This window comes from Hyperolius riggenbachi, chromosome 11 (genome assembly GCF_040937935.1).
Source record: "Hyperolius riggenbachi isolate aHypRig1 chromosome 11, aHypRig1.pri, whole genome shotgun sequence".
Classification (NCBI taxonomy): Eukaryota; Metazoa; Chordata; class Amphibia; order Anura; family Hyperoliidae; genus Hyperolius; species Hyperolius riggenbachi.
Genome location: NC_090656.1, coordinates 52,343,986 through 52,364,360, shown reverse-complemented (window position 1 = coordinate 52,364,360; position 20,375 = coordinate 52,343,986). Strand labels below are relative to the sequence as shown.

Sequence of the window (20,375 nt, the reverse complement as noted above, 5' to 3'; positions counted from 1 at the left end):
CCTGTAGTCATGCACCTCTGCCATCGGTTCCTCTTGCTCCTCACTTTGTTCTTGTTCCTAACCACTTGCACAAGACCCTTGAAACCATGGATGAAGGACACCTACACTGGTCGGTGAGAGGCCTAGCCTTTTCACTGACCTGTGTCCTTCATCCATGGCTCAGAGGGTCCTGTGCCAGTGGTTAGGTTTTTGAAGCACTTCAATTTTAGGGCCTGGTGTCCCCGAAAGACACTACCTGGGTCACAACCTTGTGCCTGTTGCACTGCACCTGTAGTCATGCACCTCTGCCATCGGTTCCTCTTGCTCCTCACTTTGTTCTTGTTCCTAACCACTTGCACAAGACCCTTGAAACCATGGATGAAGGACACCTACAATGGTCGGTGAGAGGCCTAGCCTTTTCACTGACCTGTGTCCTTCATCCATGGCTCAGAGGGTCCTGTGCCAGTGGTTAGGTTTTTGAAGCACTTCAATTTTAGGGCCTGGTGTCCCCGAAAGACACTACCTGGGTCACAACCTTGTGCCTGTTGCACTGCACCTGTAGTCATGCACCTCTGCCATCGGTTCCTCTTGCTCCTCACTTTGTTCTTGTTCCTAACCACTTGCACAAGACCCTTGAAACCATGGATGAAGGACACCTTGACTGGTCGGTGAGAGGCCTAGCCTTTTCACTGACCTGTGTCCTTCATCCATGGCTCAGAGGGTCCTGTGCCAGTGGTTAGGTTTTTGAAGCACTTCAATTTTAGGGCCTGGTGTCCCCGAAAGACACTACCTGGGTCACAACCTTGTGCCTGTTGCACTGCACCTGTAGTCATGCTCCTCTGCCATCGGTTCCTCTTGCTCCTCACTTTGTTCTTGTTCCTAACCACTTGCACAAGACCCTTGAAACCATGGATGAAGGACACCTACACTGGTCGGTGAGAGGCCTAGCCTTTTCACTGACCTGTGTCCTTCATCCATGGCTCAGAGGGTCCTGTGCCAGTGGTTAGGTTTTTGAAGCACTTCAATTTTAGGGCCTGGTGTCCCCGAAAGACACTACCTGGGTCACAACCTTGTGCCTGTTGCACTGCACCTGTAGTCATGCTCCTCTGCCATCGGTTCCTCTTGCTCCTCACTTTGTTCTTGTTCCTAACCACTTGCACAAGACCCTTGGAGCCATGGATGAAGGACACCTTGACTGGTCGGTGAGAGGCCTAGCCTTTTCACTGACCTGTGTCCTTCATCCATGGCTCAGAGGGTCCTGTGCCAGTGGTTAGGTTTTTGAAGCACTTCAATTTATTAGGGCCTGGTGTCCCCGAAAGACACTTGGGCAGCTATGCCCTACAACTCTTCCAGCACAAAGTTGGTGGTTGGTGTTCCTTAAAACTGACCGGGCTATACCATAGATATGTTATTTTTTGGTCTTCCATGTTGGAAGAATGTTTCCATGTTGGAAAGTGGTTGTTTTTGCAATAAAAAAATTTGTTTTTACATACCTCAGTGTGATGAGTAGTTGTTCTTGTGGTGTGACTGCTCTCCTGAACGTGGTATCCTTCTTCCTAAGGTCATCCTTCACCATCTCCAAAAGGGTATCAAACCTGTCAGGAGATGTAAAGGAAGAAGCTGTAAAGTATGTTGTGGGACAAGGTGTTGGGTGGAGGATGGGGGAGGTGTGTTTACAGAGGTTTGGGAGTGTTGTGGAGGGTGGGGGTGTAGTGTATAGCTAGGTATACAGGGGTGTGGGGGTCAGGGTGGTGTGTTTAGCTAGGTATACAGGGATGAGGTGTTGTGGGGGTGAGGGTGCGGTGTTTAGGAATGGTGGGGGTTGGTGTATTTAGGCCTATATACTTACAGGGGAATAGACATCCGAGTGTAGCTGTAGAACTTCTGTGGGTGTCGTCTGAGGTCCCGGTAGAGGGCCTGGAACTCTCCCTTCCTCTGCCTCCTGGCTAGTAGAGGGTGCACCCACCATCTCCTGCGAGGAGCACGCCTTCTCCCCACATAGTAGTAGGTAAACAACAGGAAGGAGAGAATTCCCAGGTAATAAGCGTAAAAAATGACTGGATCCATGGTCCCAACTGCTGTCTCTGTATCCAAGGATGGTCTCCACACGTCCAGCTGTCTCCAACAATGACCCCAGAGCTTCTGCTGACCTCCCAGAACCCCAGGTATTTATACAGGTTGTTATCTCTTTAAGAATCCGGATCCGGACCGGAACCGTGTTCATACCGCACGGAAACCGTATGCAACCGGACCGGATCCGGACAGGAACCGTACGGTTCAGGTCCGATCCGGCTCCGGTGCGGTCCGGACATCCGGTGCGGTTTTTGCAAAACCGCAAGTGTGAACGGGGCCTAAGTGTCAATATGCGGTATTGCACTGCAGAGTTTCCCTTGCCAGAGAGTCATCATGAGCACTTCTGCTGCATCGTGTCCCATTGGTAGTGTGGCCAGTCTCATAGAGTCTAATGGCCACTGCGATGGAGGGATCAGTGACAAAGAGCAATGCACTGCGCTAGTGTGAAAGGAGCCTTAAAGTAAACCTGTAATGGGCAAAGTGAAAGATTTTATACTTACTTGGGGTTTCCTTCATCCCCATAAGCACCGCTGAGTCCCTCGCCGTCCTCCCAAATGCCTCCGTTTGCAAGCTATCAGTCCCGGTAACTGGCTCATAGTTGCATAGTTATTTTGGTTTGAAAAAGGCATAAGTTCATTTACTTCAACCAGTGAATAAAGTACAACACCAGCCTGCTCCCTCACATATCCCTGTTGATCCAGAAGATGGCGAAAAACCCTTACAAGGCATGGTCCAATTAGCCCCAAAGGGGAAAAAAATTCCTTCCCGACTCCAAAAATGTCTTCCCAATTCCAGTGGTGCCAGACTGGCACTTCTGTGCATGCAGATTTAAGATTGGGTCCACTTTAAATGAAGACCCATACATTTGTCCTTTGGTGCTGAAACACACATTCCCATATATGAAGAGTAGTAACAATGACCGTGCAGATAAGTACACAGTTTAAATATGTGTTTATTGAATACTAAAGTCAAACCGCAAGCTAAGCGCAAACTTCACAAATCTGTTTTGTAACGGCTTCCATCAGGGCAGCGACAATACAGGAGTGATATTCAAAATTCAAAACCTACAGAAAAGAAAGACAGCACAGTATATATAAGCACCATTTTAACCCAAATTTTGCATAATAAACAATTATAAAGAGTCTTGAACCACCCCTCATCCTAGGTTGTTGGTACATTTCTGTGATGGAATTTAATACAAATCATTGTCTTAAATGAAAAAAAATTATATATTTACATAATATCCTCGATATTTATTAACTCTTCTTTACTTTGTAAACCAATGGGTGGTGTAATCAAAGTGCAATAAGGGATATGTGAGAGAGTGAAGAAAGCTAAATCCAGTATTTGTATAGCGCCTTTCTCCTGTTGGACTCTCAGCGCTTGCGAGGCAGCCACTAGAGCACACTCAGTAGACAGTAGCAGTGTTAGGGTGACTTGCCCAAGAAACTCCTTACTGAAGAGGTGCAGCTTACTGAACAGGTAGAGCGAAGATTTGAACCCAGGTATACTGTGTCTGTGTCAGAGGCAGAGCCCTTAACCAGTACGCTATCTAGCCAGATAGAGGAATAAAAGATGAAGGGAAAGAAGTATTAGAGAGAGATCTACCTGTAGAAGATATACCAAGTAGACTTCTATTTATTAATCTAGATCCTTCATATTATATTTTTCCAACAATTCCAAGTGCTGTAGTAATGTTTCATATTAGCCTGAGCACCGCAGACCAGCTCCTCCATCTCTATAATTTTCTCGACCCTGGATAGCCACTGTCTTATGTCGGGAATTAGCTGTGTTTTCCCATTGATCACATGGGATCTCAGATCTCAACATCTTATTCCACTTCACCTGGAATGGGAGAACAGAGCCCAGTGCATGGTCACTAAGTAGAGAGTCGGCTCATGCGAGTAAGTGACTTCTAGGTTTACTCTATACCTCTGGATTCGAAGGGGGTGAGTTGATTTGAGAAACTTGGTTTCATAGTCTGGGTTTTTATAAAATGTTGTGTCTAGAAAAACTGCCATAGAGGTAAGGCCTCTGGCCTGGTCAAACACTTAACTTGGTCATTACTTTTCATGATACTTTGAGATAAAAAGTTTATAATTCTGTGGGTGTCGGGTCAGACAGTACCTTTTTCATCCCCTATGAAATCCCTCCCATCGTTAAGTTACATCATAGCAGATTTACAATATCTTAAAGATCTTACTCTTGGTGACCCCTTCTCATGTCCCAACACACAGTAGATGACATCATCTGAAGCCCACATGCACAGGGAAGGCCTGCTTGTCAGACACTTCTGTCCTATCCTCTATGCCAGTTCAGCAGAGTCCCCGTTACCTGGCAGCGACGGGGATGCCGGGCACATGTGCCTTAAACCTTTCCCCATAAATACTCACCGAGCCTCCAGCGATGTCTTGTAGACTCCCTGAAGCTCCTGGCAGCTTTCCAGCATGGTCCATGCACATAAGGCGGTGTGTCACCTGACCTGCATTGGACACTGGGACCAACCTGGCCGACCTCAGTGTCTAGTGACTACCTCCCTGCCTTATGAAGTTCCCTGGTGTCTAATGCCACCCCTCCCTTCCTTATGCAGTTCCCTGGTGTCTAGTTGCCCCCGTCCTCCCCCTATAGAGTTCCCTGGTGTCTAATGCCTCCTCCCTACCCCATACAGTTCCCTATTGTCTAGTGACCCTCTGCCTCTCCTATACAGTTCCCTGGTCTATTGCCTCCCCTTTCCTCCCCTATATAATTCCCTGGTGTCTAGTGAGCATCCTCTCTACCCTTTACAGTTCCCTGGTGTCTAGTGCTTTCTATCTCCCTCATATGGCTTCCCTGGAGTTCTGGGGCTTTACCCCCAATATAGCTTGCCTGGTGGTCTAGAGTGGGCCAAACATGATGCAAAGTGGGGAAACCACTTAATGGCTCTGCGGGTCAGATTTGGCCCGAGGGCCTGAGTTTGACATATATGCTCTATGCCAAGGTGAAGGTTTTAGTGAAGGTGATGGACCAGGAGGGGGAGAAGGAGGGGCTGAGAGGCTGTCTCTGATCAACCTACTGCTGTAGCTCTACAGGACAGGGGTTGGAAACTTTAAAAAAAAAAAAAAATGCATAGAAGATAGAATATATATAATTTTTATTTGATATGTTTAATTAAAATAATTGTTTTTTACAGATACAGTGGGTTGCAAAAGTATTCGGCCCCCTTGAAGTTTTTCACACTTTGTCACATTACTGCCACAAACATGCATCAATTTTATTGGAATTCCACGTGAAAGACCAATACAAAGTGGTATACATGTGAGAAGTGGATCGAAAATCATACATCATTCCAAACATTTTTTACAAATAATTAACTGCAAAGTGGGGTGTGCGTAATTATTCAGCCCCCTGAGTCAATACTTTGTAGAACCACCTTTTGCTGCAATTACAGCTGCCAGTCTTTTAGGGTATGTCTCTACCAGCTTTGCACATCTAGAGACTGAAATCCTTGCCCATTCTTCTTTGCAAAACAGCTCCAGCTCAGTCAGATTAGATCGACAGCGTTTGTGAACAGCAATTTTCAGATCTTGCTACAGATTCTCGATTGGATTTAGATCTGGACTTTGACTGGGCCATTCTAACACATAGATATGTTTTGTTTTAAACCATTCCATTGTTGCCCTGGCTTTATGTTTAGGGTCATTGTCCTGCTGGATTGTGAACCTCCGCCCCAGTCTCAAGTCTTTTGCAGTCTCCAAGAGGTTTTCTTCCAAGTTTGCCCTGTATTTGGCTCCATCCATCTTCCCATCAACTCTGACCAGCTTCCCTGTCCCTGCTGAAGATGATGCTGCCACCACCATATTTGACAGTGGGGATGGTGTGTTCAGAGTGATGTGCAGTGTTAGTTTTCTGCCACACATAGCGTTTTGCATTTTGGCCAAAAAGTTCCATTTTGGTCTCATCTGACCAGAGCACCTTCTTCCATATGGTTGCTGTGTCCCCCACATGGCTTGTGGCAAACTGCAAGCGGGACTTCTTATGCTTTCTGTTAACAATGCCTTTCTTCTTGCCACTTCTTGCCATAAATGCCAACTTTGTACAGTGCATGACTAATAGTTGTCCTATGGACAGTCTCCCTCTGCAGCTTGTCCAGAGTCACCATGGGACTCTTTACTGCAGTGGTCTCAAACTCAATTTACCTGGGGGGCCGCAGCAGGCAAAGTCAGGATGAGGCTGGGCCGCATAAGGAATTTCAAAATCGCGGCGCATCGCCGCCTCTGCCCGCCGCTCTCACTCTTCCTTCACAGAGAAGGGCAGGGGGAGGCGGCGATCCGTGCAGCGATTGACGTCAGGAGGGGCAGAGCTGAAGGTAAAAGCTCCGCCCCTTCCAGGAAATGCCGGCGGATTGCCCCCTGGGCAATTTGGGGGCTCTGCAGTCCTCATTTAGCGGCGGGGATGCGGCGGGTTACTTAGGAGCACTGAAGCGAACTATAAGGAAGCTTTTGCCGGCGAGGGCCAGAAAATATTGTATCGAGGGCCGCAAATGGCCCGCGGGCCGCGAGTTTGAGACCCCTGCTTTACTGCATTTCTGATCAGCGCCCTCCTTGTCCGGCCTGTGAGTTTAGGTGGATGGCCTTGTCTTGGTAGGTTTACAGTTGTGCCATACTCCTTCCATTTCTGAATGATCGCTTGAACAGTGCTCTTTGGGATGTTCAAGGCTTTGGAAATCTTTTTGTAGCCTAAGCCTGCTTTAAATTTCTCAATAGCTTTATCCCTGACCTGTCTTGGACCTGTCTTGTGTGGAGGGTGTTTTAACTGAAGAATGGGCTAATTCCTTTGGAAACAATTCACAATTTGTATGAATCAATACCTCTGAGAATTGAGGCTGTAATTGCTGCAAATGGTGGACCTACACCATATTAAAATATATTTTGTTGATTTTCAAGGTGTTTCCATTATTTTGACCAACCCCTGTATATATGTATATATGTAATTTTTTTTCTTTTAAGATACTGCCTAGGTCATTGCCCCTGGCTGTGAATCTATATCTGAATTTAAAAAAATGGAGGTATAAGCCCACTTTAAGGAGGAACTCCTGTCTGCAACAAGAATGTAGCAGCTGCTACGCAAATATACAAAACTTCTAGTTGCAGCTGGTGTGGCATAGCTTGCAGCTCCCCTACTGGATTTACTATTGACATATTGTGGCAACAATTTTCTCTGTGTGTGACACAGTTCAAAAACACACGATTGGTTCGCACGATGGCCAGAGGCCCCGGACCTCTCTCACTGGCCGGGGCCCCAAGGCCAATATGCGATACCTGGAGGGGAGTGCAGGTGGGCCTGGACCTCTCACACCCAGGCTCTGGATGCATGTACTGCTGTGTTCTATTGCTTGTGTGTGTTGAAAAGAGGTCCGGGGCCTCTGGCCATCGTGCGAACCAATCGTGTGTTTTTAAACGTTTTCTTTCAGCTCTAGGACATGGCGGACAGGTGAGCGGTTAGGGAGGGACCCCTGTGGGAGGGATGCCTGCACGGGGCGGTCCTGCTAGCGACGCAATCTTGTGATGGCGTCCATCTGAAGCCTCCCACCTGAATGCTAATGGCTGCTAGATGTGGTATGGCAGGTAAAGGGTGTATGACAGTGCATCCTGATTGGCTGACGAGCACCTGCTGACCACTTAAATGTAGCTGGATGCATGTACTGCTGTGTTCTATTGCTTGTGTGTGTTGTGTGACACAGTTCACCAGTATCTGCTGAAGAGCTAAATAACTGGTTGAATTAATGATAGATGCACTGCAGGAGCCATGCAATGGTTAAAGGGAACCTAAACTGAGAAGGATATGTTTTTTTTTGCTTCTAAAATAATACCAGTTGCCTGACTCTCCTGCTGATTCTGTGTCTCTAATACTTTTAGCCAGAGCCCCTGAACAAGCATGCAGATCAGGTGCTCTGACTGAAGTCAGACTGGATTTGCTGCATACTTGTTTCAGGGGTGTGATTCAATCACTACTGCAGTAAAAGAGATCCGCAGGACTGCCAGGCAACTGGTATGGTTTAAAAGGAAACATCCAAATACCTCTCAATTTAGGTTCCCTTTAAAAATTAAAACCATCCAGCTTAGAGGGGCCAGGATTTCTAGGGTTTGTACCCAAATATGTCTTCAGAAATGTCACAGCATATTCTGACCAGACCTGCTGCAAAGTGGCCAAAGAGAGAAGTGTGTTTTGTCGCACAGTCAGTGCATCTGATCCTCCAAGGCTGCTCTAGGGCTGGTGATTATGCATGATCCAGCAAACCTAGTTTGTATGTATTAGAAATCAACCAGGTGACAGCTGACCAAAAACCAAGGTTACTGAAAAGTTAGTGAATTCATCGCTGTGCAGTTATTCACATGCACACATCCACAGTGGAACATTTTTGTTTTTCTTCAATCCAAGGCAGCCTGAATTCATTAAGGGGAAAAACAGAGATATGGATGAGTAGTTCCGTCATTACCAGAGCTTCTCAGAGATCTGGCTAGTGAATTGCCACCCCTCCTCCACCAGTCTACCTACCATGTTTTGTAAAATCTAATGCCAAATTTCTGACAGTGTTTCTGTGTGTGGGCGGCTGTTGCTAGCAGTTACGCAGCACTGTAGCACTTCACTCAAACCAACCACCCACCACCCACCAGACACTGCCTGAAGCAGTTTATCTTTATTCAGTTCTGATACAGTACATACCGTATACTGTAGAGGCTGAACCTCAGTACATTGTGGGGATTGCAGCAGGTGGCATTTACTGCTTATCTTTATCCATGTTTTGTCAATAAAAATGCACAGTAACTTTAGCTAAAATGAAAGCACAGTGTTTTCTTTTCAACATTGCATGTTTCACTCAGTGCTGGTCAATAAAGCTTTGGAAAAAATACTCCAGTAATAATAATGTACCTACAGCAGATAATGATTTGTGTATGTATAACTGGCCGTGTCACTGTAGCCAATAAGCAAATCATCTGATGCCCCATGACTTCTCTTATCGAGCCTCCCCAGTGTTTCCTGCTGTCCAAACACAAATCTGTTCAATCTTCTGGCCAGCAGAGTGTGCAGTGAGTATGGAGAAACAATAAGTCCATTCTAGTTAGTGGAAGCCGTACGCCTCTACAACTCTGCACCCATTTCTGGCTGGAAGTTTCATCTACTTTATATTTTCAGATATTCAGTTTATATCCCAGTAGGGTGATTCTTCTTCTTCAGTACAATCAGCAAACTTAAATCTCAAATTTAGCCAACATTTTTCCTTAAAGAGAACCTGAATTGAAAATAAAAAGTCAAAAAAAGCCATACACAGGTCATACTAACCTCCTGTGTAGTCTACTAATCAATCTTATTCTCCTCTCCTGTGTCCCATTTGACCCCTGTGATCAATGGAATTCTCCGGCCTCCATTTTAAAAATGGCCATTACCCCATAACAGCTTCCTGGTCAGCACACTGTTAAACTGTAATATCACCCACTTGAGCCATAGGGAAACATGGACATTACCTTGCACATTCAGTTGTAACTGACAGCAGCTGATATATAACTGATAGCAACTGGTATATTTCAGCTAAGAAAATGTCAGAACTGGAAGGGATCACTGTAAAAAGAAAATGGTGAGCTTCTGAGAGGAACGGATGGTGAGGTTAGTATGTAATATTCATTTGCAGCTATGTCGTGTGTTTATTTTAAATAATTTTATTCACTCCAGGTTCCCTTTTAAAGAGGCTCTGTATTAAAAATAAAATAAAACCCTCTGGGGATACTTGGGTACCTTGGGAGGGGGATGCCTCTGGATCCTAACGAGGCCTCCCCTGTCCTCCTCCTTCCCTCCGTTGCTTTCCCGGGACCCCTCGAATCGTGGCGAGGTAAATATTTACCTACTCAGGTGCACTAGGCGCTCTTCAGTCGGGTTAAGGCGGAAATAGCTGAACCCGATCGATCCGCTCTGCTGCGCAGGATCACGGTGAGGTGTAAATAAATCTCTGCTTGTTGAGGGAGATTTCGGGGAGCCAGCGCTGCATTCCCCAAATCTACAGGGGAGGGGGAAGCCTCATTGGGACCCTGAGGTAAGTATCCCCCAGGAGGCTTTTTTTTTTTTTAATACAGAGTCTCTTTAAAGTAAAATAATAGAAATGGGAATTGTAAGAACTGCTGTCAGTTTATTGTCTGTGTCCCCATTGCTAAAAACTCCCTTCCTGTTTTGCCTTTCTGCCATCAATGGCTTGAATTTGAGGCAACGCTTTTACAAGTTGAGGAAATGAGTGAAAGTAGAAAAAAATTCTATCACCACTTTCTACAAAAAAAGTTGTTGCCTTTCTCCCTGTGTAGACAGGAAGTGTTCCCCCAACACAGACATGAACAAAGACCTAAAGGCGTTAGCAGTCCTTTCCTGCGTTATCCAAAACAAAAATGACAGTTTTTGAAACTGTGTTTTTATTATGAACATTATTTTTACAGAGTTAGATGGCTAAAATTGAGCTGGAAGGGCCCGTTTCCACTGGCGTTGTGGATGTGAGGCGATCGCCGCATCGCCACGCATCCTGCCGCCGGTACTTCCAGTTGGTGTCCGAACAACCAGATGCGGCATCATGCGGCTTCCTGTTAGCGGCTATGGGAACTTTGAAACGTGCAGCGGAAATCTGCAGCATGCTATCCATAATTTCCCCCGCACCGCGTCAGGTAATTTGTGTTAATGGAAACACTTCCATTGACTTCCATTAACGGCGGTTTAGTTGCAGCACAGTGTGATGATCGCACCGTGTGTAGTAGAAACGAGCCCTAAAAGGGAACTGAAGCAAGCTTAGGTACCGTATCAGAAATCGCACATATAATGAAAAAGGTCTACAGCGATCAGAAGAAAAAAATCTGAATATTCTTTTCAAACCTGATGCCCACTTTCAGAGGTCACATGTTTAAAAGTTGGAAAATGTTTTATTCCCTGGTGAGTAATTGAAGAGAATTAAATTGCTCCATTTTTCCTACTCTAAAGTGGGCATGAGAAACCTTAGTTACGTGCATTAAGAGTGGTAAAGTGCTCTCCTCTCACAGAGCGCTAGTTCTTCCCATAACCCATTACAGGCGATAACTTCAAAGCCGGTGTTTAAAACAAGTACTGCTGCTTCCACTATGGTGATCTCCATGCGTCCTCTTAAAGTAACGATCAGATCTGAATGGATTGCCACTTTATGAAAGTGCCAGTAAATAATAGTCATTTTAACAGAGGCAATTATGCTGCAAACAAGTTTTTAAATGTGGCCAAAAATCTAAACCAAAAATCTGTTTCAGAAACAAAATCGCCTTTTTTTTCATTTCTTTTCTCTCTCCTTTTTTTTTTTTCTCTCTCAGTACGCAGTCTGTTCCCAGCTGTAATACATGCGTCTGCAATCAAGGGTTGTCTACAATGAAAACTGCTTATCTATCTTTTCAGTCGCCCCAGAGATTGCAGCACATTTAATAAAGCAAACCGAGTGAGCTGATTCTTCTTGCTGGTCAGTGAGGTCATCAATCATAGTAAAATATCTATAAGACCAGGATCACACTTAGCAGAATCGCATATGCGCTTCTGCTAAGTGTGACCCTGGCCTAAAACTGATTGAAAGATCAAATTGGAGGGGCTCCCTTCTGATGTTGTGGGACTTCCCCCTGATACTAGTAGTGATCATACTAATTTGCATATTATTTTAAGAGGTATAACCCTAGAACAAAAATAATTTTCACTGTAGGAAACCTCTTGTGTATTTTATCACATAAACAGTTACTTGGTTGATTTTGCTTAGATTTTCTTCAGGATCACTTAAGGGCTCATTCACACTATGAGTGTTTACGTTTTTTTAAGCGCTGTCTATTTTAGAAATTGCCCTAAAAGCGCTTGACGTCAGGAAGTGAAGAAATGAATCGCTCAGGAAAATTGCTTAGAAAAGTGCATTTCTAAGCACAAAATGCAGGGAAAAGCGCTTTTAAAAACTCAATAAGTTACTCAGCGCTCGTGATTTATAATGTGAACATAGCCTTAAATCACTTCAAATCTAAGCTACAGTATATTGCCCTCCTATTAGTTTTATAATAAATGGGATAAATAGCCATATTTAGTATCATCTATGGTACCACTTTTTAATTTTAAAATAACAAGAGATAAAAAACTGAAACTGCATATTTTTCAATTATTTTTCCTCTTGTCCCCCTTAAAATGCATAAGGAATAAAATTGTTAGTCGGGGAAGAAAAGCAGCCAAAGACAGTCTAGTTTGTTTTGAAAAAAATGTGTATATACAGTATTACTAAGGTGTAATATGTAGTGATGAAGTTATTGCTGATTAGGAGTAGCTAAAATGGTAAAACTGCTCTAATAGATAAGGGTAAAACAGGCCGAGATGCAAAGTGGTTAAAAATGTTACTTAAACTTTTCCAAGAATGATGTTTTGAAATGTAAAGGGAACTTGAAGCAAGAGGGATATGGAGGCTGCCATTTTTTGGACAGTGGGATTTCACTGTAACAGATCTGTGGAAAGAGACTTTTTATGCTTTTCTGCATCCCCCCCTCCCCTTCTACCTCATGTAGAAAATCTTTAGTGAATTTGGAAAAAAAAAGTGTGAAATACCGAATGTGGAATTTTACTGAACTAAATGGTTTTACTGAACTGCCTTTAGCAAATTGAGGCTATTGTGGGCTCCTGTGAGGTACCGTATTGGTCTTTGCAAAAGCTATCTATTTTAGATTGAATTTTATGCAAAGTACAGACCACTGTGTATTTTTTAGGAACCGTATATGTGGTTGCTGTAGTTCTATGCGAAGTGTATCCTAGATCCGAGTTATGCAATACACCTCCTAGTCCACACAATGTTACAGATTATACAACTGAAAAATGGCTTTCTAAAAGGAATCCTAGCAAAAGAATATAGACAGTGGCGTGCTGACAGATGTATCACAGGAAAGAGAACACGGATTTCTGGAACCTTAACATGAAAAGGATGAGCACTTCTGAACTAGGCCATCGCCAGCCTTCCAGTTTCACGACAATAACCTTAATGAGCACCTGAGATGCTGTAGTGACATAGCTGCTGGGCTGTGGTGTCTGGGGATACATGGCATTAACATGACAGGTCCTTGTACAGAGCCATCCTCTGCTTCTTATTTGTCTCCAGAATGTCACTAATCTGAAATCTCTTTTTTTTTTTTTTTACTATATTCATGGAACAAGGCCTATCGGTATCTTTTTTTTAATTTTTTTTATTGGGATCCTTTGTCTTATACTGGTCATAAATCATCTCTTTGGACTCATAATTGTTTAAGTAATCTACAAGTGTTCTATGCTAGTTTATATTCTTTGGAATTAGTATTATAACCATAAATAATATAATGGCTTACTATTGTTTTTTTTTTTTTTTTTTTCTAGTGCCATCATCTTCTATTTGAATGTGAGTCTGCGTTGGCAGATTAGGGTTAGGTGCCAATAAGGAGGGTTAAAGGATATACAAGGTGAAAATAAACTGATGAGAAAAACAATTGTATCTCTCCTCCTTCTCCTAAAAATGACTTTTCAGGCTGCTTTCACAGTGGGACGTTACAGGCGCACGTTAGAGCAGCCTGTAACGCAGCCCAACTCACAGCACTGAAAAATCAATGGGCTGTTCACAGTGCCCACGTTGCGTTGGAGTAGAACACTGCACGGTAAATGAAAGTGCAGCGTGCTGTGCGTTAAACTCGTATGTGGCTGCGTTCGGATGTTTGCACATGCTCAGTACTGGTTTTTTATTTAATTTTTTTATTTGCCGCATGCACAGTTTTTGTCCAATAGTATGCGTCAAAAAGTACACATCACGGACGCATCAAGAGACGCATAACGCGGCTCTATATAACGTCCAACTTCAAAGCTCACGTGCTGCGTTAGGGGCATGTTATGCGACCTTAACGTCGCATCTAACGAAACATCTTAGTGGGAAAGAGCCCTAAAGGTATCGCACAGTTTTATATTTATATCTAGTTTTTAAGTTTTTACAGTTTCATAGTCTCTGCTCAGCCACCTTCATTGAAGTATGCCAGAGCTCAAATTTATAAATTATTGACCCTTTTTATCTCATATATCTGCTTTCAGAAGCCATTTAATGACCGGAAAGTGTTTTATGACTATAATTACTTATCAATGAGGATTATGCTATAGTTGAATCCAGTCCGACCCGGTCCCAACCTGGTCAGTAACTGTCACTTCCATACCTGATGTTTAACTCTTTCAAACAGAGAAAGAAAAAATGGAACACAGCCTAGTTATTTGTGTGCTTGGCACTGTACATCCACATGTCTATCTCATCATGTCACATGCCACCTCGGGTGTCCTTTAACCACTTGATGACCCAGCCTTTACCCCCCCCTTAAGGACCAGCGCTGTATTTACTGATCTGTGCTGGGTGGGCTCTACAGCCCCCAGCACAGATCAAACACCAGGCAGAGCGACCAGATCGCCCCCCTTTTTTCCCCACTAGGGGGATGATGTGCTGGGGGGGTCTGATCGCTCCTGCCTGCGTGTGGCTGGCGGGGGGGGGGGGCACCTCAAAGCCCCCTCCACCGCAGGATTCCCCCTCTCCTCCCTCCCTTCCCCGGAGATTCGAGGCTGCACAGGAACAGATCTGTCCTGTGCAGCCTCTAACAGGCTCCTGCCTGTCATGTGACAGCGATCCCCGGCCGCTGATTGGCCGGGGATCGCTGATCCAGTACAACGCTGCTACTGTTAGCAGCGTTGTACAAATGTAAACAAAGCAGATTTCCATTTGTGTTTACATTTAGCCTGCGAGCCGCGATCGGCGGCCCGCAGGCTATTCACTGAGCCCCCCACCGTGAATTGACAGGAAGCAGCCGCTCGTGCGAGCGGCTGCTTCCTGATTAATTAGCCTGCAGCCGGCGACGCAGATCTGTGTCGCTGGTCCTGCAGCTGCCACTTTGCCGATGCGCGGTATGAGTGCGCGGTCGGGAAGTGGTTAAGGAAGGAAGATCAGTAAGGAAAGTAAGAGCCCTTTTACACTTAATCCGTTGGTATGCGTCAGTATGCGTTACTACGCGTTGCTATGCGGTTTTTTTTTTTTTCATAGCAGTGCATTGTGAAAAAGCTTTCAGTTGTAACGCGTATAGTGGGAGCTGTGCCATAAGAAAACATAGGCATTACTTTGTAAATCAGTTTTCTTTCAGTTTTAACTGAGAGCAACTGATTAAGTGTAAAAGGGGGTGAAGCATCGATAAAGAGGGATCAGGACAGTGCAGAGAAGTGAATCTAAATCCTGTGACACAACTCTAATATATGCCAACCAGGATATTCTCAAATCAGTCTCTCTGTTTCCCCGATGTGTTCAACTGCTGCCTGCTGCTGCTCCATAGTTGCCGGGTGAGCTGAAAGCAGCAGCTGTGCTTGCAGGGGAAACAGGGACTTGATGGCCAGATCACCGACAGCTAGGCAGGGACTTGGTTGCACGGCAGCTTCAGGACTTTCCCGGCCAGGTGTTGTTGGGTCGAGTTCTGACTGGCCAAAGTCTGAAAGGAGGGACGTTCTCTTATAATGGCCGTATCGGATGGCCACTTTGCTTTTGCCTGACCAGAACCCAAAGAGTTCGGCCTTTGGTCTCTGCCCGTAACCTAGTCATGCATTAATATTGTCATGGGTATGACTACTCACCAGTTGGCCTCTGTGATGGCTGTTGACACACTAATGGATTGAGCTACAGAATAGAGTCATGCAGAGTCACAGAACTGAGGCAGTGTTAATGTTATTTACAGCAGTGGGCCTATTTCCACTGTTGTTTAATTCGGTCTGAATCTGCAGCACTTCCCCATAGGCGAGTCTGGCGGGGAAACGCTGCATACACCTTCAATGGTCATCTGAATCCCACTGTGGTGCGGGAGTCTGGATGGCATGCTGTAGTTTTCTGCAAGTTGCACTTAAAACTTGATTTGGATGTGTAATCGCATCACTACGGGTGCCACACGACTCCTGCAAGACTCACTGGAAACCGGTCCTTACTGTATTTAGCCCTGTCACTGAGTTAACGGGAACCTGAGGTGAGAGGGATAGGGAGGCTGCCATATTTATGTCCTTGTAAACAATGCCAGTTGCCTTCAGGGAAAGCACTGCCACCTCTCCCTGCTGTCTAAAAAAAGTTTACCTTATGGCTAGCTACTCCCATTTGAAATGTATGTTTGCATTATGTTTTTAGGGGTTAGGACTCTAGTGCATAATGGTAGCATGTTTTGAATACAAGGTGTGTATGTTGCCTCTAGGGGGCTCTGCACGCCTCTGTGCCTGGTCTTAAAGGGAACCTTAACTGAGCCAATTGGCGTCAAGACCTGGGGCAGAGTTTTGCAGGAGATCGTGCATCTCCAATTGAATGACGAAGCTCCACCAGTAGACTGTTAGACAGCGAAACCGCCGTCTAATAACACTGTACAGAGCTGCGATCTACAGCAGCGTTGTACTAGGGACAGGCGTGTGACACGGCTGTCCCCCTGGGCGGCAGGGAAGCGATCCGCTGTCATAGGATCGGACATGTTGGAAATAATCGATTTGGCAGTAAATCTGCCAATTAATCTCATTGTGCTCAAACCTAGCATAATAGACACAGACTCTAAACAAGCATGCAGCAGATCAGGTTTTTCTGACAGTATTGTCAGTTCTGACAAGGTTAGCTGCATGGTTGTTTCTGGTGTGATTCATACTCTACTGCAGCCAAATAGATCAACAGGGCTGCCAAGGCAACTGGTATTGTTTCAGAGGAAATAAATAAGCCAGCTCCCATATTCTTCTCACATCAGTTGTCCTTTAAAGAGACTCCGTAACAAAAATTGCATCCTGTTTTTTATCATCCTACAAGTTCCAAAAGCTATTTTAATGTGTTCTGGCTTACTGCAGCACGTTCTACTATCACCATCTCTGTAATAAATCAACTTATCTCTCTCTTGTCAGACTTGTCAGCCTGTGTCTGGAAGGTTGCCACATGCTTCAGTGTTGTGGTTCTGCTATGAACTCACCCTTCCAGGCCCCTCTCTGCACACTGCCTGTGTTTTATTTAGATTAGAGCAGCTTCTCTCTTCTCTCTTATCTTTTACAAGCTGGATAAATCGTCCTCTGAGGTGGCTGGGCTTTCACATACTGAGGAATTACAAACAAGGGCAAAGCTGTTTGCAGGAAGAAAAGAGCAGCCTGAAACTTTAGTACATGGGGGAAAGAAACACACAAATGATCTCTTGAGATTCAAAAGAAGAACAGCCTGCTTGTGTATGGATGTATTTTTCTATGTGTGGACATACTGTACATCAACCTACTTCCTGTTTTGGTGGCCATTTTGTTTGTTTACAAACAAACTTTTTAAAACAGTTTTTAACCACTTTTAATGCGGCGAGGAGCGGCGAAATTGTGACAGAGGGTAATAGGAGATGTCCCCTAACGCACTGGTATGTTTACTTTTGAGCGATTTTAACAATACAGATTCTCTTTAAAGAGACACTGAAGCGAAAAAAAATATATGATATAATGAATTGGTTGTGTACTATGAATAATTACTAGAAGATTAGCAGCAAAGAAAATATTCTCATACTTTTATTTTCAGGTATATGGTGTTTTTTCTAACATTGCATCATTCTCTAATATGTGCAGATTACACAACACTCAGTTCACAGACTGCTCTGAAAGAATCATTTTGAATGCTAATGACCTCTCCTCTGGCAGAGAAAAAGTAAACAGTTGAGATAATAAGTCAGAAGACAGGCCTCTCCACGACTTTTGAAAGTCGTAGAGCTTAATGGCTTTTTTGCATAGAGATAACAACTGGAGTTTCTTCACTCTTCCTGTACTGGAAACAATTAGACTGATGTATCTGATCTTGATGTTTTATTTCTTAGTTGTACTACACATACAAATCATAATATCATAATTTTTTTTCCGCTTCAGTGTCTCTTTAAATACCATTAAGCGAATGATTGGTTTGCTTTGTTTTTGGATGCCTCTCTCACAAAGGGACAAAAATAGGCTATAAAAATCTGTTTTCTGTTTTTAACCCTTCTCAACTCTCACCACATAAAAAAAAAGTTGTGAATGCAGTCCTGTCATTTATTTTACTGCAGCAACCATTATGCACAAGTTCAATCAAAGCACCAAGAACAGCTTCCAGATGTTGCAGATTCCATTTCTTCCAGTGTAGATGTATATGTTTAAAGAACACAAGAGCCTTGATATCCTATACAACCTCACCGAAGTTTCCTTTTCTCATACCCAGAATGGATGTAATGTAAGGGACAGTTAGAATGCCTTTGTTTATATTCCAGTTCAGGAGTGACTCATCAGAAGCGTGATGTCACATAGTTTAGCAGGGGAAGCATTGGGAGGGGACTTGCCTGGCCCTTTCCTGTCCTGGACTTTCTGGATCAGGCATACAAACACTTCTTAAAAGTCTGCAATAGAGAAGCATGCTGAGGCAGCCGGCACTTTGGGGAAGATAACGGAATGAGATATAGACTGGCTGTGCTTTGATCCAGCAGGATGAACGGTAGACTGTCAGGTAATCTTCACTATGTGACATCTTTGAAATCTGTTTTCCTCCCGAGATTTATCTTGTATTCTCTAGCTAGGTGTCATAGAAAGGAAAATTCACACCGTGAGGAATAGGGAATGTTTATTTCTCCACTCTAAACTCTTTGTTTAATTGTATTTATTTGTAAGTTGGCAAGTATAGTTTTAGGTCCTGAATATTTCTAGAATGAGGTTACAGGATGCAGGAATAATTTCAGCAGGAGTCTCCCTTCTGTGGTGCTTGACTTGAACAAAGGTTGCTACAGGCGTAACCAAAACATGGTCTGCATTCGTGATGGCCAAATCTCAAAGGATAGAACGGTGAAGGTTCCAGAAAGGGGCACGGTCCTGAGGAGATTTCCGTTCTCACGCCAAGATATAGCCTGTTCAATTGGATCTAGAGCCAGACACCACTCTTACATTAGGGAGCCCAGTAGTTGTATAAACCCCACAGCATCACCTGAAGTTCTTGGCAAAGGGCGGTGTACTAGAAATGGCACAACCCAGTGTTACTTCCATCCAGATTAGAGTAAGAGGGGGGCCCAGAGCTGTGATGAAGGCGATCAGATACAAACTTCAGTAGAGGGAAGCCCCTGGATAGTCCAGAAGCTTACCCAATATTCTTACACCTCTCCAATCCTTCGCTGCAACCTCTCCAATCCTGCACTTGGACCCTCTGAAAAATATTCAACATTAATATTGCATATTGCTTGTGGCCACACGCCTCTCCATGTATGCACAGTGCAGGTACAAATTACGGCCCACGTTTGTGCAGTAGCATGTTTGTTGCCTGTAGGCTAGTTTTACACCGCATCACACCACAGAAACCAGCCTTCTTATGATCTTGTGCCATGGTATGGCAATAGGGTCATATACATTGCGGCGCCCCCTGGCTGTTGATGTACTCCCTGCTGGGCATGAAGTACATCACTGGGATTTCCTTTGGTCCGCTTATGCGCACAGCGCTCCCGTCGTGCATGCTTGATGTGCCGCCCATTGACACTTTTCACATGCGAGTGTGGGAAACCATGTTTTCTGCATGGCTAATAAGTCAATGGAGAGTTGCACTTCTGCTTAGATTTGCGTAATTGCATGTGTTTTCGCATCCACATGGCAAATTCCCGTGTGGATGTGTTAGCTGTGGTAAAAAAAAAAAAAAAAAAAAAAAGCACATGAAATTTACATATGAACGTGAGTTTTTTTTTTTTCCCAAGCAAAAAAGGTTCAGTTTTTTGCAGTGATAAGTGTGAACCCTGCCTCAATCCTGTCCGTGGTGGTTGTGGTCCATGTGTTGGCTCCTTGTTTTACCTAGTCTTGCTAGTGATATGTTATTCTGCTGACCTACCCAGTTACCACTTTTTGTTCAGGTGCTAAATCTGCTCAGCTTCTCCTGGAGACTGATGTGCGAAAAGCTTATATTCACGGTCTGTAACATTATAATGATAATCGGACAGGCAGAGAATATTAACCTACTTGTTACTGTTGGCAGAAAGCATTTATATTCATGTGCCTGTCGGCAGAAAGCATTGATATATATGTACCCATAGGCACAAGGCCAAACTGCAGTACTTGGCAACCATATGGAAATGTTCAGATGTGGGAACATGCAGACTGGTACACCTTGCAGTACATAACTGTTATGCTGTCATATTGACCCCCTGGCTAGAACACGATCTTAATCCACTGGAGTAAGCATAGTACGGTATACATCAGGGCTTCTGTCTCTCCTGATCTGCATGCTTGGCTTATGGAAGAGCCTCAGAGGGCACTAGATGTAGAGG

The 20,375-nt window shown here is 44.4% G+C and overlaps 1 protein-coding gene across 6 annotated transcripts in view; it reads left to right on the top strand.

Moving 5' to 3' along the window:
- Positions 1-20,375, top strand: part of RIPOR1 (RHO family interacting cell polarization regulator 1) — a 220,626-nt gene that overhangs the window by 57,495 nt on the left and 142,756 nt on the right. The window contains exon 1 of one of the 6 annotated variants that reach the window (XM_068260728.1): positions 18,486-18,583. The exons of the other annotated variants lie outside the window; for them this stretch is intronic. Coding sequence (XP_068116829.1) covers positions 18,565-18,583 — 19 coding nt within the window. The 5' untranslated portion in view covers positions 18,486-18,564. Of the gene's footprint in view, positions 1-18,485; positions 18,584-20,375 lie in introns of those variants that run through there. 6 annotated transcript variants of the gene reach the window in all.